The 26,570-nt window shown below is 42.3% G+C and overlaps 1 protein-coding gene across 1 annotated transcript in view; it reads left to right on the plus strand.

Moving 5' to 3' along the window:
- Nucleotides 1–6: 6 nt before the first annotated feature.
- Nucleotides 7–26,570, plus strand: part of GRAMD2B (GRAM domain containing 2B) — a 68,032-nt gene continuing 41,468 nt past the window's right edge. The window contains exon 1 of the mRNA XM_077768574.1: nt 7–113. Within this exon, the coding sequence (XP_077624700.1) occupies nt 31–113 (83 nt within the window). The 5' untranslated portion in view covers nt 7–30. The remainder of the gene's footprint in view (nt 114–26,570) is intronic.

Here is a 26,570-nt window from a genome sequence, read left to right on the forward strand (position 1 = left end):
GTCTGAGGGTGCCCTCCCCACGCGGCCCCGATGACCGAACTACAGCAAGATGTGGACGACGCGAAGCCTGCCAAAGTGCTCGCGAAGAGAGAGAGCAAAGTTGGCTCAGCCCAGTAAGTAGTGTCCGGCCCCGGCGGCCGAGAGCGCGCTGCCCAAACTTATGTGCCGGGGACGGGCTTGGCGTGGCACTGGACCGTGGACGGACAGCCCCGTGGCTTGAACTCTTTCGGGAGCGCCCGGGCTCTTTTTCTCTCCGATGCTGTAGTGCAGAACAGGGCACAGCAGCGTTTCAGGAAGGTCCTGCAGCTTGCAGTCTGGTGGGCATGTGAATGATTGGAGCGAAAGCACAGTTGGCGTGGTGTCTGCCCCAAGGGAGGTCTGGGGCATTCAGATCTCTAAGTCAGGTCAAGGAACAGCGCTGACATTTCTTTCTGTCGCCTTACATCTTAGTGACGTGTATGACGATGAAGCTGCCTCGTAGATGTCATCCGGTCGTTACTTTCACAGCGTTGTGTATTTTGTCACTTGATCCAGAACTAAAGGGTTTCTTTTTCCCCCCACGCTCTTCACTGTTTCTGTTTAAGAGAGAGGAAAAGTAGTAGAAAACATGAAATATACTTTACCTTTCCCTTCAAAGACTGTCTGCCTTTGCTTGGGAACTTGACACAAACTTGTTACATACTTTTTTTTTTTTAATTGGACAGAGAGAGGGTGTAGGAAGGGGTTGGGGGAGAAAACATTTCAAATATCCGGTTATGACTATATCCTCTTAAAAGATTCATGTTCATAATAGGATTGGCACATCATTAGACCTGCAAACTCTGTCTTCCCCTGTACTACTGTTTTTAAGATCCAGAAGTATTATTTCCATGATTGTTATTCCCAGACATTCTTGTTTCCAAGCGGAAAAGAATCCATATTTGCTTATTTTCTGTATCACTGTCACTTCAACCGGTACTAAGATAAATACATAAATAACCTGTTAAATAAGCCCCTTTTTTTTGTTTGTTTTTGGTACCAGCCTGTTGGGGGTACCTAAAAAATAGTTAAAATTCAGTCCCATTATTTCAACATTTACTCAATTTTTATGACATGGCATGGTTCCAAATAAAGACTTGTGTTTATCAAAGCATATTCCATCTGCGTATCAGAGTTTGGGCTGAAGTTTTGGAAGAAAATTAGCTTTTATTAGCTGCTTTGATTTGTTGTCTCAAAGGCTTTGGTCATAATCTCTCACAGTGTCTGCTTTCCTTGGCTACCCTTTCTTCCCTTCAGCTTTGTCAAGTTCAGTCGATATTCTTTCCCCTTTAAATAATAGATAAAAAAACAATTGAGGGGAGAAATGCCGTGGGGATAACCCTCACAGAAAGGTTTTGTTTTCTCTCCCCAAAATAAAGTCCTAACTCTGTTCTAATAATTCAATGCCAAGAAAGAGACAAAGTAGCAAAGGACATCTATTTCGTTTGCAATTAACCATTCTTTTATAGGCTTCTCTTAAAAAGAGGTATTGTGGCATTCTTACTAGCATTTCATCTAGGTGACAGGAGTGCTATGTGACTAGACACCTAGACCGTAAACTCCTAGTCCAGAGGTCAGCCCCAGACAGTGTTAACAGTTCCACTTACACAAAGCAGAATGACTCAAGTCCATCCCCAGCTGCTAAGGCTTTACATCTCCATCTTCCCAATAGTCAACTCAGCTGAGGAGAGTGTGTAATAGATTGAGAAAGCCTGTTACCTGTTCAGATGAATTCCATTGACTTCAAATTCTTCAGAAGTTGGGGAAATAATTTTATAGAAGATAAACACAACCACCTTGAGGCAGAAGGCCCCAAACAGCCACAACTTCATCTGGAACAGCAAATTGCACAAATTCATTTCAGTTCAACAAATACAGGAACACATACTATTGGCTCCATCATGGCTGGGAATGCAAGAATGAGGGTGATGGGGAAGCCAAGAGCCGCGTTGAGGGAAGCCACATATATACATATATTACTGAGGTTCAGAGGGCGTCGTTGGAGGCTGTGGCTACATTAAACACAAACATGATACTACTATAAAGTTTGGCCTATAACTGAATCTTGTCCACGGTTAAGGATGTTTACCTGTCCGACAGTTTTGGTTAAGTTTTTCTTGGTTTATGGAGGTTTTTTGTTTGTTTTTCTCTATAAAGTGGTAGTTTCAAGGCCTGCTGAAGTCCCTTCTGAATCAATTATAGACGAGACACTCTCTGCTTCCTGAGCTTTTGAACTCTTGTTTTGGTACCAGAATAAGAGTATTGTTAAGATGGAGGTAGATACGTTATCAGCGATATATACGGTGTGATCATTCCACGTTTGAAATCATTTGAGTAGCAAAATTTTGACACGTAGGCTCAGTCTTCTTTGTTATGAACTTTGTAACTTAGAAAAATTATCACAAAGTTCAGAGTCGTTGGAATCTGGGTGTCCTGATGGACATTTGCTTCTCAAGAGAATTAGAATGGCTTGCTCTCGGGGCACTTCGGTGGCTCCACTGGTTAAGCATCCATCTTCGGCTCTGGTCATGATCTCAAGGTTCGTGAATTTGAGCCCCATGTCGGGCTCTGTGATGACTGCTTCAGATGCTCTGTCTGCACCTCTCCCGCCTCCCAACTCTCCTGTGTTCTCTCGCTCTCAGATTAAAAAAAAAAAAAAAAAAGACTTCTCTTTCCACATAGGCTTCATCACCTAGAACTACTACTACTTAGTAATAGGCTACTTAGGAATAGCAGGTATTTATTGAAAACACTTGCTGTCTAACAGGCCTCATGCTCAACACTCGGCATTCATTTTCATACAGAATGAGACAGGTGCTGTCCTTATCTCTACTCTCCACAAAAGAACATGGAGGCTCTGAGAAGTTAAGCAACTAGGCAGAGACCCAGTTAATGGAGAACAGATCAAATTCAAGTCCAGGGCTGCTAACTCTGGAGCCCGAACTTGAATACTGCTCTACTTCTACTCTAGAATCTGATGACCACCCTGACCTCATCTCCTCTGCCAGGAATTTAAGTACACTGGAGTCCATGTAGATCATGTCAACTTCATTCCTCATACTACTAGCATGCCTGCTTTGTACAGCCAAACAAGCCTAGTGACTAGTCACTCTGGACTTAGGAGGTGATGATGCAGAAGAATAAGGAACAGCTGTGCCAAATGGACTGCTGGATAAAGTTAGCTTCTTTTTTTCCTTCTCATCTCTATTCCTTTGCTCAAGCAGTTGCCTCTGTTCTTTGTCTCAATATACTTGTACTAGTCACTCAAGATTTGCTTCCTTTAAAGTCTGTCCTTACCACTGGCCATACTTAGCTCTTCCTTACTCATGCTCACCTTGCCTATCTGTGATCAACCCCATAGAACTTAGCTGCTGCTATTTTTGCTGTTAATTAACAGTTAACATTTATTGAACATGCATTATGTACACAGTACTATTTAAAGTTGTTAACAGATAGTAGCTCACACACTAGTCCCATATATATTAGTGAACCTTAAATAAATTGCAAACTCTGATCACATTTTTTCTTCCTGACTTTCTCAGAGATCCCCACAAATAATCACTTTCGATAACCATCTGTTAGCTAGGGAGGCTGAGACCCCACACCCCTCATTAAGGTATATAATATACTTATAACTGACATTCAGCTTGACTATCTCAGGGGAAATTTTACTCTTTTAAAGTTTCTTAATCACATTTTCTATCAATAGCAGTTAGAATGTTTAGGTGCATTGATTCATCTTTGTGTTAGCAGTGAGGCTGCAGATTTACTCATTACCAAAATGCATATTTGATTTAAAAATACCCCCTTTCTGAGGCACCTAGGTGGATCAGTCAGTTGAGCATCTTGCTTCAGCTCAGGTCATGATCTTGGGGTTCATGGATTCCAGCCCTGCATTGGGCTCTGCACTGACAGTACAGAGCCTGCTTACTATTCTCTTTTTCACTCTTCCCCTGCCCCTCCCCTGCTCATGCTTTCTCTCTCTCTCAAAATAAACTTAAAAAAAAAAATAACGTCTTTATTACCAAGAATTGGTAATTTAGCTGCGTATTTCCTTTTGAGACCCTAGTTTCCTTCCTGTTGGTACTTTTTTCATTCTGAATGTTATGGTCCCGATATACGGACATTTCTAACATACCTAACATTTTTGACACATATTTTCTGAGATACACTTTTATTTCTTAAAGTCTCTTGTAGATCTCATTTATTAAAGGCTAAACTTTTCTTTTTTTAATGTTTATATCTGAGAGAGGGGGCGCGATCAGGGAAGGGGCAGAGAGAGACACACACACACAGAATCCAAAGCAGGCTCCAGGCTCTGAGCTGTCAGCACAGAGCCCAATGCTGGCTCGAACTCATAAACCGCAAGATTATCATGCAAGCCAAAGTAGGATGCTTAACAGACCGAGCCACCCAAGTGCCCCTCAATGGCTAAGTTATTTTCAGTGAATTACAAAAACTGTCTAAAACGACTGATATATTCTGGGCAAAAGTTCTCTTGATACATATTTCAAATGATGAATTACATGACAAGTAACATTTGTAATGCAATTTTAATTTTTAGCATTTAAACTCATTGGGACATAAGAATTTTAGAAATTTGTTCAGCTCCATTCATATGGAGAAACAGAGGGTGTATGTGGACAGTATAAACATTTACCTTAAAAGGAAATTCCCATTAGCAAGAAGTAATAATGATTTTAGGGATGTATTTGACATTAGTGAATTCAGGTAAACATAAGTGACCTGTGGTGAAAGTATTTATCTTACAAACAAAATAAGGGTTGAAGTTGGGAACTGATCTTGCATTGGAAGCAATAGGAGCAAAGAAAAATAATGTTTGAATGTAGCTGGATTTCTTAGTGCTTGCTTAATTCCAAACTTAGAAAGTACCCATTTAGAAAGAGAATCTCCAGGGGCTCCTTGGGTGGCTCAGTCAGTTAAGCCTCCATCTCTTAATTTCAGCTCAGGTTGTGATCTCATGGGTTCCTGAGATTTAGCCCCATGTCAGGTTTCATGCTGACAGGGCAGAGCCTGCTTGGGATTCTGTCTCCCTCTCTCTCTCTCTGCCCCTCCCCTGCTCATTCACTCCCTCCCTCTCTCTCTGTCTCTCAAAATAAATAAACTTAAAAAAGAGAACCTCTATATTATATATTACCTATTTTTCCATATGTGTACACAATTTTTAAAAAATTTTTTTAATGTTTATTTTTGATAGCGTGTGTGTCGGTGAGGGGCAGAGTTGGAGGGAGACAGAAGCTGAAGCAGACTCCGGGCTCCAAACCATCAGCACAGAACCTGACATGAGGCTTGAACCTACAAACCATGAGATCATGACCTGAGCCCAAGTCAGACACCTAACTGACTGATCCACCCAGGCACTCCTTTTTTTTTTTTTTTAATATTTATTTATTTTTGAGAGAGAGAAAGAGACAGGAAGAGAGTGAGCTGGGGAGCTGCAGAAAGAGGCAGACACAGAATCTGAAGTAGACTCCAGGCTAAGCTATGCGCACAGAGCCCGACGCGGGACTTGAACTCACAGACTGTGAGATCATGACCTGAGCTGAAGTCAGATGCTTAACCGACTGAGTCATCCAGGTGCCCCCACAATTTTTTAAAATCTCATTTCCAGGTCCCCAGTTCTGACAGGTTACCTGGTATACTTTTTAATACAAGCTTTGGAATAGGAAGAAAGAATTGTAACATTAGAAACTATTAAAATTTTATGAAAGTTCTTGTCTAAAATGTTTTTGAAAAGAAATGTAGTGAATCAAATCAGTCCTATGGCTAGAGGTTACTATCACAGGAAATTGCTGATTTATCAAGGCAGTTCCTAAAGATGTTAAGAACTCAGGCCCTAGGGGCACCTGGCTGGGTCGGTCATTGAAGCATGCAACTCTTGATCTTGGAGTCATGAGTTAGAGACCCATGTTGAGTGTAGAGATTATGTATATAAATTTTTAAAAATTAAAAAAAAAAAGTAGGCTCTAGGAAACTAGGATTTGACATCTGACCTTTCTGCCTCCTGGAAGTAGGATTCTGGCCAGTTAGTGAACACACTTTCATCATCTGTAAAGGGGAATATTTAAGTCACCTGCTTCATAGATGCTTGCCGTCAAGTGTAAATGGGAAGTATAAAAAAATTCACTTCAGCTAGTGTCTGATGTTGTTAGCTCTCAATAACCCTAGCTATGTCAGTCTTTCCCATTGAAGGTCTGGGACCTGTTGTGGAGGTGGGTGGAAGGATTACATTAAAGATAATTAGTCAAAATTACACAGTCCTGACTCTGACAGTAGCATGCCCAAGTGTTCTATTTTTTTTTTTTTAATATTTATTTACTTTTGAGACAGACAGACAGACAGTGCTAGCAGAGGAGGGACACAGAGAGAGGGAGACCGAGAATCTGAAACAAGCTCCATGCTATCAGCGCAAAGCCTGGTGTAGGGCTGGAACTCATGAGTCATGAAATCATAACCTGAGCCGAAGTCAGAGACAACAGACTGAGCCATCCGGGCACCCCTGCCCCTGCGTTCTATTAAGTGAGCCTCTGTTGCGTTAGCTAGACCTTGAGGACCCTGGGAGCAGCACATGAGCCATCCGTGAAACCAACATGGCACCTTGGTTTTTACTTTATACTAAAAACATCTCATACTAGAACTGTTGAGTGACCTACCAGCTTATTTAAATATTGCTTCCTGGGGAGCCTGAGTGGCTCTGTCACTTAAGTGTCCAACTTCGGCTCGGGTCATGATCTCGAGGCTCATTGGTTCAAGCTCCGCATCAGGCTCTGTACTGACAGCTCAGAGCCTGGAGGCTGCTTCACATTCTGCATCTCCCTCTCTGCCCCTCCCCTACTCACACTCTGTCTCTCCTTCACAAAAAAAAAAAAAAAAAAAAAATTGCTTACTGCTCTGGTGTTTTCCCATCTATTGTCCAGTACTTTTATCTACAAGCCATTGATTTTCAACATCCTGCTTCCTGGCACTGAGCTTTTAACTCGTGGCTCCTCATCTTGACACTGTTCATTGTTTTCCATTTGTTAAATTCCAAAAGAACTCTCCTTCACCATCTTCGTAAGGCTTTAAATGCTCAGCTCTAGTTTGACACATTTTCAAATGGCGTAAAGGTCCTCGAGAGAAACTCTGCCACAGCCATCTCAATGACTGCTCCTTTTCCTTAAAGAGTGCGGGGGAGGGGCGCCTGGGTGGCTGATTCAGTTGAGTGTCCAACTCTTGATTTCAGCTCAAGTCATGATCCCACGGTTGTGGGTTTGAGCCCCTTGTCAGGCTCTGCACTGAGCTTAAGATTCTGTGTCTCTCTCCCTCTGCCCCCTCTGCTGTTGACGAACTTTCTCTCTAATTTTTAAAAAACTTTTTTAAAGCAAAGAGGGAGCTTTATCTAAAATTGAATTACTCATAGAAAGGAAGTGGAAGCAACTTAACTGCATTCTCTAAGGTAAAGTAGTTTGTGTGTTATTGTCGATCACTTCATATGTGTCAGGTTCCCACGTTCATAATGGGACATGTTGTCTCAAGAGACAGATTATACTTAACAGGCTGATATATTTTCCATCTCATAAAATTTACTTATTTCCACTGTACACTTCAGTGAGTTTACTAAGTGGTACACTATTGTTAAACCAGGTTTTTCAACATTTTCCCACACCCCACCCCAAAGATTGCTCACCCACTTTTATATTTTATCCCCATTCCCACCTTGCTCCAGGTAACCATTTGTCTACTTTCTGCTTCTATAAATTTGCCTTTTCTGGACATTTCATAGAACCAGAATCATATAATATGTGGACTCTTGTATCTGCCTTCTTTCACTTAGCCTTGGATTTTAGAGGTCCGTTTGTAAGTAGTGAATGTCAGTAGTTCAGTCCTTTTTATCGTGAATACATCACATTATGTCCATCTGTTGGCTTGTTCATGAACATTTAGGTGGTCTCCAGTTGGTTATCATGAATGATGCTATGAATGTTTGTATGCTTGTCTTTGTGTGGACATATGCTATTATCTCTCTTTAATTATATACCTAGAAGTGGAATTTCTGAGTCATAGTGTAAATCTGTGTTCAACTTTTGAAGAACTGGCAACATTTCTCAAAGCAGCCATACTACATTATGTTTCTATCAGCAGCATGTGAGGGCCAGTGGTATAGCCTGAAGAGATGCTTTCACAATCCAAGAAAACAAGACTATAAGCACTTTAAATTATTTTTTTAGCGGCACCTGGGTGGCTCAGTCGGTTGGGCGTCTGACTTCGGCTCAGGTCATGATCTCTCAGCTTGTGGGTTCGAACCCCGCATCGGGCTCTGTGCTGACAGCTAGCTCAGAGCCTGGAGCCTGCTTTGGATTCTGTGTCTCCCGCTCTCTCTGACCCTCCCCAGCTCACACTGTCTCTCTCTCTCTCTCTCTCTCAGAAATTTAAAAAATAAAAAATAACTTTTTTAATGTTTATTTTTTTGAGAGAGAGAGAGACAGTCCTAGCCAGGGAGGGACAAAGACAGAGAGGCTCCAGGCTCCAAAACAGGCTCCAGGCTCTGAGCTGTCAGCACAGAGTCTGACGCGGAGCTCGAACTCATGAACTGTGAGATCATGACCTGAGCTGAAGGAGGACACTTAACCAGCTGAGCCACCCTGGCGCCCCAGGACTGTAAGCACTTTAAATGCAGATCAGTACCTTACACTTGAGAACATAATGAATATTTGTTGACTGTTGAGTAGGTGACAGTCATACTTAGAATTTTGAAAACTTCCCTGAAGTGCAGTGTTACCGGAGATGTTAACAGATGTCACAATGTTAACAAAGGCTGGCATGCTTGGGTCATTTTTTACAACTTCTTAAAATTTTGCTTGTGACACTTATCGCTATTTTATTTTTTTTTTATGACAGTAATACAAAGAAGAAACTAAGAAATTGGACCATAATCTCCCCTATCTGTGTTGACATATTTTAAAGCAATATGTGTATAAGGTTAGAAAAATAAAACCGTGTAGCCTCTGCTTGAGATGAAAAGTGAGAGCCTTCTTCCTGTCTTCCATATTACATTTCCTTGTCTCAGAGGTAACCGCTTGCTGAGATTTTTGTTGTGTTCTGCTGTTGTCATTTAAGGCCAGAATGCAATTTTTTATAAGTTTGGTTTGTTTGATAATACCCGTCTCCCAAAACGCACGTTAGAAGGTTGGACTTGGTGAAAGGAAGCACTTGGGGAGTGTGGTCATACAGTATTTGGGCTGCACAGCATAGGAGAGCTCAGCAAATGGCAAACAGTGTTCTCGTAAAGCACTGGTTTCTCAAATCTCTTTGCAGGATAGTTATCTACCAGTAAAGTGGCCTATTCGGTTTTAGCGTTGAAGGGTAAATGAATCCATCAGAACACAAGTTTTTTAAGTGGACCTGAAGAAAGTGGACCCGTGGTATTAGACTGTTATCTGACTAAGCCATTCTCATGTTACTGATTCAGTCTTTTTTAAATTAAAAAAATACTGTTTAACGTATGTTTATTTTTGAAGGAGAAAGAGACAGAGCGTGAGCGGGGGAGGGGCAGAGAGAGAAGGAGACACAGAATCCGAAATGGACTCCGGGCTCTGAGCTGTCAGCACAGAGCCCATCACGGGCCTCGAACTCCCCAGCCGTGAGATCATGACCTGAGCCGAACTCGGACACTTGACTGACCGAAACACCCAGGCGCCCCGATTCAGGGTCTTATCTCTTTGTTCCCCTCTCCTGAATGGATGATGCTAGCGAGGCCCCTGATCGGATGAGGTAGCAGTACTGGTAGTATTAGCAGGTAGGTTATATTGCCACCTCATCCGATCAGGGGCCTGTCTAGGACCAGATGAACATGAACACGTAGACAGAGGTCACAGTCAGTGATGAGACGTGTTTAAAAAAGAAGAAATCCAAGCGGTGAAGTGGAAATTTGAAGGTGGAGACCATGAGTAAGGAGATGGAAAGAGAAGGAAAAAAATGGAGACAGAAAAAAATACGGAGTTACATTGAAAAGAGAAAGAGAAAATGTTAATTTGCCATTAATGTGTGTGATCGTCCCCTTTTTGTCCTGGCCACCCCTCTCCTCTTCCTTCCAAACACTGCTCTGTGTCCCATTGGTGAAGTCTCCAGCACTGACATGGGTACCAGACATACCTCTTCTCCACTCATGGAGATGCTGATCTGTATATAAATATTGGTGGGTTTTTTTTTTTTTAAGTCTTTACATATCAGATTTATGTTTATATTCACATTTGTTACCTTCTAGATTTTTCCAATTATGCCTTCTGTCTGTGCGGAGATTTAAAAATGTGAAGAACCTTTGAAACAGACTTAATTTGTCTTTTACTGTTAATAGTGAGGATTATCATCTGAAAACCATGATCTTGTGATCCTACAAGTTATTTTGAAATCCCTAGTGTGTAGTGCTAAGCGTGTTTTGTGAATTAAATTGCTGTATATTAGCAGTGATGAAGAACTAATTCATCATGACAGCCTTTATCATCACTATTGTTTCTATAATTCTCTGGAAAACAGCACCTCATTAGAGCCTAACAACTTAAATACTGCCCTGGATGTGTTAAATCACATATAATGGGTTTTTTTGAGATCCTATAGGAACTATCAAGAATATTTTTCTTGCCAGGGCACCTGAGTGGCTCAGTCAGTTAAGCTTCCAACTTGAGCTCAGGTCGTAATCTCATATTTGTGGGTTCGAGCTGCACGTCGGGCTCTGTGCTGACAGCTCACAGCCTGGAGCCTGCTTCAGATTCTGTGTCTCTTTCTGTCTCTGCCCCTCCCCTGCTCATGCTCTGCCTCTCTTTTTCAAAAATAAAGTAAAAATTTTTTTAAATTAAAGAATATTTTCCTTTCCTGATAAAGTTCTGTAATATATGAAGTTGGACTAGTTTTGACACCAAATTGGTAGATGTCTACTCTTGTCCTTGTTTTGATCAGAATCTTTGCTGGAAATTTTACAAGGAATCGCAGCACCTTGGCTGAAATCAGATATTAAAATCACAAAACATCAGACCTTTCATCAGTCCCTGAGAGGAGCTAATAGTAAATGGCCTATGAGCTAGGAGAAAGGCAATATTTAACAACTGATAATGACCAGAGAGATTTGCTTCTGTTGTAAACTGACATTGACTAAGTAGTTCTGTGTGTCGGGCACCACCCTGAGTGCCACGGCAATCATCAAGATGAAGAACACAAGGTCTTTGCCCTTAAGGAAAATAAGAGTTAAGAAAAGCAATATTTTGGGGCGCCTGGGTGGCTTAGTCGGTTAAGCATCCGACTTTCGCTTAGGTCATGATCTCGGGGTTCGTGGGTTCGAGCCCCGCGTCGGGCTCTGTGCTGACTGCCAGCTCGGAGCCTGGAGCCTGTTTCAGTCTGTGACTCCCTCTCTCTCTGACCCTCCCCTGCTCACGCTGTCTCTCTCTCTCTCTCTCTCCTAGAAATAAATAAAAAAAAATATTAAAAAAAAAGCAATATTTTGAGGTTTGATCTTTTTTCAAAGAAGAAACAAGGTAGCTTGTTTCTTGTAGCTTCAGAAAATCTATCAAAGCTTACATGAGGTGAGGTACTACCATTATTATGTGCTAGACACCATTTAGAGTGCTTTCACATATGACTTCGGTACAATTATATTTTATGCATACTGGACACAAAATGACTTGCCGAAGATCATAACAGCTGTTGAAGCCAAAATTCAGATGCACCGTCTAATCTGAAACAGCTCCCTAAAATAATCAATTATACAACCTCACTAGATTTAGGGTGAGCAAAGATACAAAAGGCAGAGTGCCTTCCATTAAGTGTCTATGCATCCCTGAGTCCTCATTTTTTTTTTTTTAATTTTTTTAATGTTTATCTTAGAGAGCTAGACAGGGACAGACCACAAGCAGGGGAGAGGCAGAAAGAGAGGGAGACATAGAATCCGAAGCAGGCCCCAGGCTCTGAGCTGTCAGCATAGAGCCCAACACGGGGCTCAGTCCCACCAACGGTGAGATCATGACCTGAAGAGAAGTCTGACAATTAACTGACAGAGCCACCCTGGCACCCCAGGTCTCTTAATTTTAATAGGTTTGTCTTCTCAACTGTGAATCCAAGATTCATTTTCATTCAACAGTTCTAACATTGAAAGGATTTCTGATGTTCTGGAGAGAACAGAGTAGAGGGAGCATCTTTAGCCCTCTGTTGAGCACGGGGACTGCCTCTGTGTATTGGCAGACACAGGTAGCCCTCTCTGGCTCCTTTTGCATTCATCTTTGCTCAGACCTGGCCACAGGAAACAATATCATTGCTATTGCAGCTTTATGGTGTGATTTGCATGGCAGTCATTCATAGATTCCAGTTTTTATTAAACATTCTTTAAAGTTTATTTATTTTGAGAGGCAAGGAGCATACACATGCATACCCGGGGATGAGCAGAGAGAGAGGAAGAGAATCCCAACCAGGCTCTGCGCTGTCAGCCAAGAGTGTGAAGCTGGTCTCGATCTCACGAATCACAAGATCATGACCTCAAGTTGAGATCATAAAAAAAAAAAAAAAAGACACTTAACCAACTGAGCCACTCAGGCACCACCCTCCCCCCCAAACACACCAGTTTTTAAAACCATGGTTGGATTCTTCTTTGCATAAGCACAGAATGTTTCTCTAAAGTAATGTGACTGCTTTGTTTTAAAAACATGTGAATGTGGTCTCTTTAAAAGTAGTCACCAAAGGAACCCAAGAACTTTTCCAAAAATGCTGCACTTGCACAAAATCTTTTTGAAACGATGTTTGCAGAGTTACTTTCAAAGCCTGGAGCCCATTCTTTGAATAGTCATAAGGTTGGCAAATCCTAGTCCTTTGAGAATGAATTCAATTTTTGAAAACATCCTAAAGCCAAATGTGATAAATAGGTGGATAAGAATAATTTAAATACCTTTAAACCATTCTTGGATAGGATCATTTTTGATCCAAAAACAAGATGTGACTATAAAATAATAAGACTGAGTTGCTAGTTTTATTTACAAACCGGTTTATACTTTCAAATTCAGGTTATTACTTTGTAACCTTTACATGAAAACAGTAAAGTGTTAAAATTATTTTTCTGCCCCCAAATCGTTCTTCATTGTTTGTAATATACTCAGGTAGGTTTTGGCCAAATCATAAGCTTTAAAAATAAACTGAGTATGCAAATGTAACCTGTAATATCTTTACATTGAAGTGTATTTCCAATGCTTTAGGGAAAACAGTTTTTGAAACTTAAGTTCAGATGGTGAAGTAAGTGAGGTTCAGCCATCACAATCTTGTATTATCTTCTACTTCATTATACATTAAAGGAATTTGTATGCCAATTACATATTTTAGGCCCTCTCCCAATATCAAAGATTTATACCAAATGGACTTTTTTCACATATGCAAGGCATCACTCCTGACTTTTTCACATGATGGCTATCAATTAGCAGCATGTAGCTTTCCATGTTTGTTCAAGTGTCACCTGTTAGTTAATACTTGTGAGCTGATTGATCTACTACCAGGTAAGTACTAGAAGCCTTCTTTTTTTTGTTTTTAACTATTTTATTTTGAGGGAGAGAGTGAGCAGAGGAGGGTCAGAGAGAGAGAGGGAGACACAAAATGTGAAGCAGGATCCAGGACAGAGTCCGACCCGGGGCTCGAACCCACAGACTGTGAGATCATGACCTGAGCCGAAGTCGGACGCTTAACCAACTGAGCCACCCCGGTGCCTCTTTTTTTTTTGTTGTTTTTGTTTTTGTTTTTTTTTACTTCTTAAAAAAAATTTTTTTTCTACAAATCTTTTTAAAGACCAGCATATTTTCCTATTCCCAATTTGTGGTCCAAATGGATTTATTAGCATAGCCCTTTTTATCTGAGATCTGATTTTTAATGTTACACGTTTGGTAATTTGTATGTGCTGTGTCTCTGCTCTTCCATAATCTACTGGAATTCAACAAGCATTTCCCCAGTGCTTATTCTCTTCTTGGAATATAAGGTAAATGACACGTGTGCATTGCCCTTAGGAGCTTCCTGTCTGGGGAGAAGAGGGTAGGATATGGGTGCACGCACACAGTTAATACCAAGAGATAAAAATCCCAGAGTAGTTAACAGTTACTCATGGGAAGAGAGATGTAGGCAATTGGTTTTTGCTGCAGGGAGCTGAGGTAAGAGGTGATGTTTGAAGTGAAGGTGAGGGGCAGGAAGGAATTTGGTCTCAGCTGAAGGGAGAAAATTATCCCAGGCAGAAGGAAGGACAAGGATAGGTTGTTTAAGAGTTGAAAGTCACATTTTTGATGAGTATGTAAAGGTCTGCTTGCGGCTAGCATAGTGGGGGCCGGGGAACTAGGAAGAGCACAGTGGGGGGAAGAGGAGGAGCCCCCCTTTAGAATGCTCTTCCTTCCTTTGTTCTCTTTCTTCACTTCCGGCTTTGGTTCTGCTATGGATTCTTTGAAACTTTAGGGAAATCATTCACCCAGGTCTTCACTTGCCTCCTCTGTAAAGGAGGGCTGAATGACCTGATTTGTTAGATTCCTTCCAACCTGAAGAGTAAGAGGCTTTGAAGAAAAACTGCCCTACTTCTCTGCTCTCTGCTGCAGCCTTTGTGTAAAGAATTCTCTCAGAATGAACAAACCAAGGAAAGCCCTTTGAATGTGAATAGAATCCTTGCTCTCTCCCTTGGTTTTGGCCTCTTGTTTCTTTTCTTTCCCTAGGTACATGTATACCTGGTGAAGGCAGGCTTGCCATTGGAATATACCTAAACTGTCCTCTTGAAAGTTTATAGACACTTACCAGTGTTCACGTAGCATTCAGACATCCCTGCTTTGCACTTTGGCTGGAGCTGACAGGGTCACAATGCCTTCTGGATCAGGCATAGCATAGAAATACCTAATCAAGTAATTTAATGTCAAACCTATAACACAAAAGACCAAACTTCTTTTTTTTTAATTAATATTTAATTTCTGCACTCAACATGGGGCTCAAAACCTCTTTTCCTCCAAATTGCAGTCAGGGACATTTGCTTACCACCTCAACTTAATAATTATTATAGCATTTTAAAACATTTTATTTTTTTTAATTTTTTAATGTTTTATTTATTTCTGAGAGAGAGAGAAAGAGAGACAGCATGAGTAGGGGAGCATCAGAGAGAGAGGGAGACACAGAATCTGAAACAGGCTCCAGGCTCTGAGCAAGCTGTCAGCACAGAGCTGGACATGGGGCTCAAACCCACCAACCATGAGATCATGACCTGAGCGGAAGTCGGACGCTTAACCAACTGAGCCACCCAGGCGCCCTGAAAAATAAGCCCCTTTTGATCACACCTGAGATTATGCTAATAGAGTGATTTAGGGTAGGGCCCTTAGATGGAGTGAGGATGGAGCTGATCAACAAAATGGCCAGGTCGTAAGAGGATAGAGCCTTTCAGCCCCACCCTCAACCTCCTAGGATAAGGGGCCTTGAGATTAATTACTATAATAACTCTTGTACAGGATTCATAGTGAACACATCAAGGTACTAGGTTTAATGTGCCCAGTAAAGACAGGGAAGCCCCACATGCACCCATACCTTGTCTTAGGCATCTCTTCAATCGAGTTCTTGAATTGTATTCTTTATAATAAGTTGCAAATTAAGCATTTCCTTGAGTTCTATGAGCTATTGTAGCAAATTATCGAACCTGATGAGTGTGTTATGGGAACCCCTAATGTGCAGTCGCTTGGCCTGGGAATTATAGCTGGCATCTGAAGTGGGGGCAGTCTTGTGGGACTGATCCCTTAACCTGAGAGGGTGTACTAACTCCAGGTGAAATTAGTGCCCGGATTGGATTGGATTGGATTGGATTGTTGGATCCCCAGCTGCTGTCTGGAAAATCAGAGAATTGGTGGTGGTTGTCAGAAAATCCTGGAAGGTCAGAGTCAGGAGGTAGATTTGGGAAGTGTCAGCATTTGGTGATAGTTAAAATCATGAGAGTGGATGGAATTTTTCAACGGAAAAAAGAATCCCAAAGAAATGCTTTTAGATTGGAATGAAGGTCGAAAGAAGAGGCCACAAATGTGATGGAGAATAAATGGCACAGCAGAAAACAAAATAATAAAATTAAACAAGATGGGTAGAATCCTGAAAAAGCAGTCCAAGGAAGGAGAATCTCAAGAGATAGCAAGGGCAGGTGCTACCAAGAGCAGCATTAAGAGAACTCCTGAAGGGCCCGTGACACTTAATTCAGAGATCGTCAGGAAACTCTGCCAAAGAAATTTTAGCGAAGCATTGAAAATGGAGGCCAGACTGTAGTGAATTGGGTTAAAGAGAAATGAAGAAGCAGACACAGCATGGGTAGACTGTAGCTTCCCCTGAGAACTGAAGGAGAGAGAGGAAACTAGAGGAAGTGAGGTCAAAGGAAGGTTTTGGTTTTGGTTTTTATATGAGAGAGCTCTGTGTACATAAACTCCGAGAGAGCCAGCGGGGAGAGGGGAAAGAAGTTGTAGCACAGAGAGGGACTACCTGATGGAGAAAGCCCAGAGGTATGGGAAAATGGGCTTGAATGTCAGTAGGAGAGAGCCCTTGTCTTCTGAAACCGGAGTACAGGATTGCGATAGATGCACACACACAGCATTGTACATCAGGGGAACATATGGGGCCACATTCATCTGAACACTTCCAGATTTCTTTTCTTCACTGAGTCGTGACATGGCCCCTTTCACCCAGAGGGATGACTTGTGTTTGAGCTGGGCCTTGGGAACAGGATGGAAGGGATGTCCACGGGCTGCTGAGGGCCCAGTGACAGCAGCACCAATCCACAGTAAGTGCTCATTTCCACCTTTCCATGGTTCTCACCATCTGGGAATTAGTTAAAAGGGCTGGTTTTGAGCCGTCTTGGGATGCTGGCAGAAGGTCTGGCATGCTTAGAAACTGAAGGTCATCAGGCATCTAGGTGGTCTGAGCTGCTTCAGAAAAGAAGCTCAGGAGAGATTGATCAGCTAGGGAGAACATGGAATATCAAAGACCGTTATCTGTGTCTGAGGCTGAAACATGTGTGGCAGGGCTGGTGCGGGGTGAGAACTGGAATGATAAAAGGCTTGAGGTAGACAGCAGGAGAGAAGATTTCTGTAGGCAGCAATCTGAGCAGTGATCTATTGGACTTAGTTCCAAGTGGTTGGATGCCATTCACATGGATGTTGAAGGAGTCAGGTTTCAAAGTTCTCAAGAAAGGGACGTGGTCCGTCTGTTGAAGGATAAAGGCAATAAGGAACATGAAATGCAGCTGTCAGGACTAACCCCCAGGAGGTTAGACTTCCTGTACGCAGAGTACAGGTGAAAATGATGTCACTTTTTAAACTCAAGAGAACACAGTTAGAAACAAGAGTCGTTAATAGATTGGTCATCAAAAAATATTTTAAAACCCATTGCCTTTCTCACCGACAGCAACAAATTTAGAAAACACATGGGAGAAAAATGTACAGACAAGCAACAAGAAATGTAAAGTAGCCAGAAAGAAGTTTAAAAAGACTTAAAACAAGTCACCTGTGATGGAAGACAACTTAATGGAGAGGTTTACCTTCTTTGAAATGAAAGGAAAACTTAACATTATAAGGGTATTTGTGTTCCTTAAATTTTAAGTTCAAACAGAATTTCAGTGACTCTCTCCAACAGTACAAAGTGATTCTAAAATTCCTCTGAAAGAATACACATGTAAGGGTATCTGGCCTAGGGGTGCCTGGGTGGCTCAGTCAATTAAGCATCCAACTCTTATTTAAATTTTTTTAACATTTTATTTATTTTTGAGAGAGACCATGTAAGCAGGGGAGGGACCAAGAGAGAAGGAGACAGAAGATCCAAAGCAGGCTATGTGCTGAGAGTAGCAAGCCCAATTCGGGGCTGAAACTCACGAACTCAAAGATCACTACCTGAGCCAAATTTGGACACTCAACCAACTGAGCCACCCAGGCACCCCAAGCATCCAACTCTTAATCTCAGCTCAGGTATTGATCTCGGGGTTATGTGTTCAAGCCACACATTGGGCCCCTTGCTGGATGTGAAGCCTACTTAAAAAAAAAAAAAAAAAAAAAGGAATGTCCAGGCTAAATCTACACTTCATATAAAGGGGTACCTGGGTGGCTCAGTTGGTTAAGCGTCTGACTTCGGCTCGGGTCATGATCTCGCAGCTCATGAGTTCAAGCCCCGTGTTGGGCTCTGTGGTGACAGTTCAGAGCCTGCAGCCTGCTTTGGACTCCGTTTCCCTCCCTCTCTCTGCCCCTCTCTCGCTTATGCTCTTTCTCTCTCTCCTTTCTCTCTCTCTCTCTCTCTCTCAAAAAAAATACTAGAAACAAGTTAAAAAGTAATAATATAATGTATTTTCCACAGTGTATTCACATTTATGCATCATAAAACTTAGAAATTTTCCTGTGTGTCTCATGCTCAAAATCTCTCCCTAAGCATTTACCTGAAATCGGCTTCTGTTTAAGACACTGAGCATGACTAGAGTCTTGAAATCCAGCCGTGTCCTTACTGTTTCTTCTCTTTTTAATTTTTTTTAACTATTTATTTTTGAGAGAGAGAGACACAGCGCATGAGCAGGGGAGGGGCACAGAAAGAGGGAGACACAGATCCTGACATGGAGCTCAAACCCACGAACGGTGAGATCATGACCAGAGCTGAAGTCAGATGCCCAACGACCTGAACCACCCAGGCACCTCTTGTCTTTTTAAAAGGAGTTTCAAATACGTTAACATCTGTGATGATAAGAAGCTCCCAGTAGTGACCTTGACAACCACAGATCATAGCAAAATCTAAAACTGAAATCACTAGTAATTGGGTCTCTCAAAGAAAATTCAAACCATGGTTTGTATTTAGACTCTGGATAGTGCCTTTTACTGATACAGGAAATTCATTCCTGCAGGTAGCATTACATATTCATCATTAATGGGGATTATTTTTTCAGCAATACTAATTTATGTTGATAAATTTACTCCTCTTTCCCAGTCCTCATTATAAGATCACTGAGTGAAAGAAAGAAAAGTAAGCCATTTGCTTCTCACTTGGCGCCATAATCTTTGGCTTGGTTTATAGTCACCTCAGCAGTTCTAAGATTTTAGTGGACATAAGACTTTAGTCTTGCGGCATCTGATTGACTCAGTTGAAAGAGCATGCATCTCTTGATCTGGAGGTTGTGAGTTTGAGCCCCACAATGGGTATAGATATTACTTTAAAAATCCTTTAAAAATTTTAGTCTTAAAAGGACATGAAGTAGCGTTAAGAATATTCAGTTTTGGGGAAAAAAAAGAATATTCAGTTTTGGGGTGCCTGGGTGGCTCATTAAGTTGAACGTAGACTTCGGGTCAGGTCACAGTCTCTTGGTTCCTGAGTTTGAGTGTCGCCTCAGGCTCTTTGCTTAACAGCTTTCCCCTGCCCCAGCTCCTCACTTTCTCCCTCTCTCCATTGTCCCTCAAAAATAAATAAACCTTTTTAAAAAGGGGGGGGTGGCGCCTGGGTGGCTCAGTTGGTTGAGTGTCCGACTTCAGCTCAGGTCATGATCTCGTGGTTCATAAGTTTGAGCCCCACATCAGTTTTTGTCCTTACAGCTCAGAGCCTGGAGCCTGCTTCAGATTCTGTGTCTCCCTCCATCTCTGCCCCTCCCCTGCTCATGCTCTGGCTCTCTCTGTCTTCCAAAAATGAATAAAAAAACAAACAAACAAAAAAGTTCAGTTTTACAACTCCGCACCATCTCCCAGGTGGTTCTGACATAGAAGGTGCTTACACTCCTCTTTGAGAACCACTAATTGATGGAGTTCACAGACAGATTTTTCCAGAAACCGTATGACTCAAGCACCCCTAAAATGACCTGTCAGGGCAGAGAGGAAAGTTCTTGAACCTTACTTGTATTCTCTGTCCTGGTTTTGGTAAATGTTGTTTCATTCTGAGCGTTTGGGTCTTAGGCCAGGCTCCCATTAGGGAGTAAGAAAATTGGGCCCTCCGGGCAAAAGCTTGAGGCTACCGAGCCTGCTCACACCCTTTCACATCTTTCTCCCCTGTCTCCACAGACACCCTTTATATGGTCACTTCCTGCTGTGCCTCTGTAAAACCAGCCTTCTCTGCGCTGTTCAGGGAAGATGCCACCAGAGATTTCATGTGTTGGTGGTGTTATGTTCGAAACAGTAAAAGAGACAGATGCCTTCCTCCCCACTCCCCAATTCAGCCTTACTTTGTCAGAGATTACTCTAAAGAAGTATAGGGGGGCATAATGGAGTGGGGGCGGGAAGAGCAAGCAGGGATGGTGGTGAGGGGATTCAGAGATACTGACGACGACGACGGTCCCTTCCCATTATCTTTCACAACTGAGCCAACTGTACCACGCAGGTAGCTGCCTTTAAAACAAGCGAGGCCTCAGCTGAGAAAAGACATTTCCTTAGCATTTTTTGTAAGGTAACTTGAGAGATCAAGGAGAGGGTAGAAATTATTGTTACATAAAAGCTCTTTTTCATGAGCAGGATTCTCGAGGTTTTAGCTGTAAGAGTGGGGAGGAACTTTTTGCAAAGGTAAGGGGGCAGTTATCGTTTGTGGCATATAGTTATGATTGACAGTGTCTGAGACTCTAATGTTTCGGGGACATAGCTGGTCTTCGCACCTGGAATGCCATATTTTCTTTCAAACCCACTACTCCCTTTTCAGATGGGTACTTTCCATCACTTTCCTGTGCCCAGGAGGCCGACCTACCCTGCACATTCTCAAAGGCCAGTGAGCACATCTCTGGAAAAGCCCAGACAACCTTGAGTACCAGCACAGCCCGAGGCCTCACTGACAAATAGTACTGATGGGCCAGAGGACATGGCTGGTTGTGCTGTCACATCACCACGTGTGTCTTTGTGCTAGGCATAAGGTTTCTCTCTAGAATATCCGTCAGGTATTGAAAGGCAAGAGTTGGGAGGTGGTGGAGAGGAGCAGGTGCTACATGAGTTGCAGGCGAGATACATGTGTGGCACTAACGTCCCATCTACTGTCATGGTGGCACCTCCAGTTTGATACATTCTGCTCACAGTGACCACCAGCTTCTTGTTGAGCCAAGTGATTGCAAATCTCTTTTCTTACACCTCCAAGAAGACCTGATTTGGCCCAGGTGTCAAAATGAGGTGCTCTTTAAAAAAAAAAAAAAAAAAAAATGAGGTGCTCTTTATATTTGTTCTCCATTGTAGCCAGTGCAGCTGGGCCCTCACAAGAAGAGACTCCAGCACATGGAGATATCACACAGTTACCTCCTGCTGCCATGCTAGTGACAGCTGTATGGACTAGTGCAGGGAACACGAACCTTCCCAAGTCCCCTACTAGATACTCCCAGTGTCCAGCATGTGACCAGAGATGATTTCGTCAACTCATAAGTACTGGAGAGGGGAGGATATAATTTTCCCTCTACCCTTCCAAGTTCTTAGCCAAGACTCCTATAAGAAAAGGCAGATTAAAAGGAGACGAACATGATTAACGTGTTGACCTTATGTGTATGTGGGAGATAGCCAGGGAATAGTGAGTAACTCAAAGAGGTGGCTTTAGAATTCAGTATTAAATTCCATCTGTGTAGGGAAGGAGGTGGGGAGGACATGGGACTCTCAGGGGCACAGTAAATGATTTTTAGGAAAAGTAAAAGGGCCCAAAGCAAGAGGTATGATAATTTGTGACCATTTAGGTGGGTGTGGTGTGAGCTTCTAGTCTGTTCTTTTGTGATGAGTCGATCCTTCATCGTTGATGAAACTCCCAGGAGTTCCTTCTGGAGGATCTATCTTTAGGTGGGGGAAAGGGAGTTCAGGGTGAGCCGCTCCATGCATTTGCTCTCCTTCAAATGCCTACAGCTTAAAATAGTCCACATACCGAAGCAGCATCTTTGGGATGGTGTGTCTGCTATTCTTCCCTAATAATACACACGAGCTAGATTTCACTTATTTTTTTAATCAGTTATTACTGTTAATCCTTTTTGGGTTTGGTATTGGTATTGTGTTTATCTTTTTTTTCTTCAACCTCTAGCATACCTACTGCTAGTTACAGATGCAGTGATAATACAGGGATTTGCTTCAAAATAAATGGGAGTTGGGAGGAGAGGGAGGGATACAGATGAACCGAGATTGGCCAAGAGTGGATAATTCTTTTGTCTACTTTGGATGTATCATAACACTTTCATAATAGGTAGTTGGAAGTTTTTCCTAATTATTTACAAAAATGAGTGGGAACTTTGCATTACCCAGTGAGCTATGATGTAAGTTATATATTAATCCCCAAAAGTAGACTGGCCTGAGTTTTTCCAGTGAGATCTATGACTGATCTTCAAATGCTGTCACTATTCCTTTTATAAACACCACCTAGCTTCATTGTTCAAATAAAAAATGCATACATTACCCTAAGCTCCCTTACCCTGAATTTTTAAAAAAGGGAAGAAAAAAAAAAGAATTTGTAAATCGTAGCGTGGTAGGACAGGGCAGCTCCAGCACAGAGGCTGTGGGGCCAGGGCCGTGGTGCGGGGAGGCAAGAAAGCCAGGCTGTCATTAAGACACTGAAATATGATAATTGTGAAGGTGCCACTCCCAGAAACCATGCAGTTGAGCTGCTCTTAGGAAGCCACAAGATCATGGAAGAGATTACTCTCCTTGAGCCTTATCCATTTCAAAAGGTGTAAAATGAAGGAAAGCATTCCTGTTTTGTCCCAGCTTCTGGGAATCTGGGCTATCTAGGCATTGCCCTTTAGACTCAAAAAAACAAAGCCAACTAAGGTATGATGGCCCCTCCCAGCAGCAGCGATGAGCTCATATGGGCTTAGTAAGGCCAACTCCACTACCTTTCACCCGGTTACCGGGGAAGAAACCATAAAGCTCCTTCAGTGGAAATGTTGCTTTTTGACCCACAGTATTTGCTGTGTCGTTTTGTCACATCTTTGCCTGGAAGAATGAGAAGGGCAGGCCATGCCCTCACGAAAACTGCCCCTGACTACTTTGGTCTAAGTCTGCCAGAACAGGACCCAACCCCAGTAGAAAACTTCTCTGGCCTCTGCCATGCCGGGCTTTGTGAGTCCAGGAATCCCCAGTGAAGTACCTTCCTGTTGCTATTTATATTGTGTGGTGTAGGCGGAAGGGGCTCTGGACTGGAAATCAAAATGCCTAGCCTCCAGTGCTGATGTGATGAACTTGAATTGCTTCAGGGGAAATGAGTGGAGCTCCATCCTCCTAGGGATACAGAGACCCTGGACCCCGCCCTCCAGGGGCATCTGGTAGCCAGTCATAATTTTAAAACAAATCTCACATAAATGCATGTAGTTGGCATGGAAGTCACCCCTTATAGGGCACTGGAAGGAACGTTTTCACGGGGCCCCTGGGTGGCTCAGTTGCTCAAACGTCAGTCTCTTGATTTTGGCTCAGGTCATGATCTCACAGTTCATGAGATGGAGCCCCGCATCAGACTCTGTGCTATCCTGCTTGGGATTCTCTCTCTCTCTCTCTCTCTCTCTCTCTCTCTCTCTCTCTCTCTCTCTCTCTCTGCCCCCCCCAAAAGTAAATAAATGTTAAAAAATAAATTTGAAAAAGCAAGACTTCTTAAAAATTAAAATTAAAAAATAAAATGGAGGCCCAGGGCCACCTGGGATGCTCAGTTGATTAAGCATCCAACTCTTGATTTTGGCTCAGGTCAGGATCTCCCAGTTCATGGGTTCAAGGCCCACTCTCTCTGTCTCAAAATAAATAAATAGATTTTTAAAAATTTTTAAAAAGGAGATTCAGTCCCCAGGTCACACAGGGACTGGGAAGGTTCCCTATAGGACAAAGTCCAGCCAGACCTAAATCTTGGAAGATAATCACTGCTTGCCAGGAACCAGGAAAGACAGAAAGACAGCTTAAGCAGCACAAGCACAGGACTGGGGGCCAATATGGCAGGAGGTTAAAAGCCAAGGAGGGAGGTTCCAAATTGCAGAGGGCCTCCTTAATTCATCTTTAGCGGCATCCTCTAGACAGTGGAGAGCTGGAAGTGTTTCCGATGGGTAGAGGTGAGGAGATGATAGGAGTTTTGTGTCACACTTGGGTTTTTCCAACATCACACGGTAAGGTGATTTTCCATGTAGACAGAAGGAGGTGTGAGATGGAAGAAGTGTCTCTCGTAGCTCAGATGAAGTAGGGAGGTAGAGTAGTCCAGGAAGGAGACACTGAGGACCCCAGCAAAGGCCACAGCACTGGGAAAGGAGAGGACATAACTGAAAAATATGCCGGAGATGAATTCCACAGGTCTTTGTGTCTAAATGGCTTTAGTGGGAAACAGATAGTGTACAGGAGTAACAGCTCTCAGATGATTCTGTAGTCCCTCAGTGCTCTTCTTTAGTTTGCTTATTTGTGAAACATGGATGATAGCTGTCATACACACTGGCCTCGTCAACTTGTCCTGAGGGCTGGTATGGTGTCACGCTGTGGGTGTGAATGCTCTTTGAGGACAGCGATGCCAATTTAAAGTCATCTGGAAAATCCAGTATGAATGGTTGGCAAGGGAGAGGGACGAGGCAGAGACCAGATGTTTGGCAAAGCAGTACATTTTCAGCTCAGGTAGAGAAAACAAATATTTGTGGTGCGAGAAATTAAGGACAGGAAGTAAGAGTGTCAGATGTGATGTTTATTAAATCTATGTAAACTTACTGCTTATTTTCTTGAAATAATTTGATGTGTAAATTACACTAATTTTTTTTAAAAAAATTTTAACGTTTATTTATTTTGAGAGAGAGAGTGCAAGTGGGGAAGTCGCAGAGAGGGAGACACAGAATCTGAAGCAGGCTCCAGGTTCTGAACTGTCATTGCAGAGCCTGATGTGGGACTCAAACTCATGAACTGTGGGATCGTGACCTGAGCTGAAGTTGGATGCTTCACTAACTGAGCCACCTAGGTGCCCCTAAATTACACTAATTCTAACTCTTCTATCCTGCACAAGTTAGTTATCTTTAAAATACTAGGATAAACACTTCTTTTCAACAGCAATGAGGAGTCACTCTATAATTATTACATATTTTGATGCATGAAGTAACAATTATATATAATGTATATATTGTGATAGTAACAGTATTTTATATGCTATATTATTTATATCATATATGATATATCATGATATAAATAACAAATAATTGTCTCACACTAATACATATAAAACACACGAATAGATTTCAGGGGGTAAAAAACAGACAAGAGACAGTTTGTGGGTTTACTTTCATAAGCAAGCTACCATGAATACTTTTGAGTCTTACAACTTGAAATAACCAGAAATGTACACTTTTTAAATTTTTGCCATTGGATAGCATGAACTGTCTTTGCTTAAGTGTCTAGTTTGGAAGTATTATTTTTGTTTTTTTCATTTATTTATTGATTGATTTTTGAGGTAGAGTGCAAGTAGGGGAGGGGCAGAGAGAGAGGGAAACACAAATCTGAAGCGGGCTCCTGGCTCTGAGCTGTCAGCACAGAGACCAACACGGGGCTTGAACTCACAAGCTGTGAGATAATGACCTGAGCCGAAGTCAGACACTTAACCAACTGAGCCACCAGGAAGCCCTGAGTTTGGAAGTGTTTTTTTTAAACCAAAGCTTCTTACAGAAATCTATTTTCTCTAATGGACGGATATTGCATTTTTAAAAAGTGACAGTACCTTTTTTACCTAGTAGTTGAGTCCTATTAATTTTCATTAGAAAAGTTCCTGGATTTTGGAAATAGAAAGGATTTAAACAGAGAATTTTCATGTGCACTGATGATGTACAGAGGGTCCATGCCCATTTTGATTACCTGGGGTTATGTGGCAGGAAGTCTGAAGCTGACTTCTGGAAATTCCTGTACAGCACAGCCCGGTGAACATCTTGAGCTGTCCTCACACACATGCAATTCTGAACCGTGAGATCAGAGTACAGAAGACAGAGGAAGTAGTACTGCCGAGTTCAAGTGGAGGAAACAAAGGAGAGACGGTTTTCCGGCACTCTCTCTGGTGCTATTTTGGACTCTGTGGTAACTTTTAACTCGGCTGCGATGCCCACGTAACTGGGTCTTTTAGCTCTCTGGCTTTTGATCCCCACCCCACCCCTCACCCTACATAGAACAGAAAGAGTTCCAGGAAATGAAGGGTGTAAAAGGAAAGAAAGCACTTGAATCATCACAGATGACAGCCAGGGTGGTAGGAGGTGGTTGGGATCTCTGGTGCTTCACGTCCAAATGTGTCCTCCAACAGCTGAGGGCTAAAGCAGCCCAGCCTGTCTCCACGGACACAGCTGGGGCCCCTCAAAACAAAAACACACATTGCTTTCTTCACGCAAAACAAAAACACACATTGCTCTCTTCACCCGGTATCCAGTGGCCCTGGGTTTGTTTGGTTTTTTTTTAAACTTTAAATGTTACCATGCTATTAATAGGTAAAATATCCCCTTCTGGCTAAGTACATGTGTTTCCGGCATGATAGGTTCCTGCTGTCTCCCAATTAAAAGTTACTATCCTGTATGGTAACAAGAGAAATGAAACTTAACTCTGGAGGCATTATTAACATAAAGACAGGTCGTGGCCGGGTAGTTGACTAGCGATTAC

The sequence above is a fragment of the Crocuta crocuta genome, unplaced genomic scaffold, assembly GCF_008692635.1.
Source record: "Crocuta crocuta isolate KB4526 unplaced genomic scaffold, BGI_CrCroc_1.0 scaffold64, whole genome shotgun sequence".
NCBI classification, from domain to species: Eukaryota; Metazoa; Chordata; class Mammalia; order Carnivora; family Hyaenidae; genus Crocuta; species Crocuta crocuta.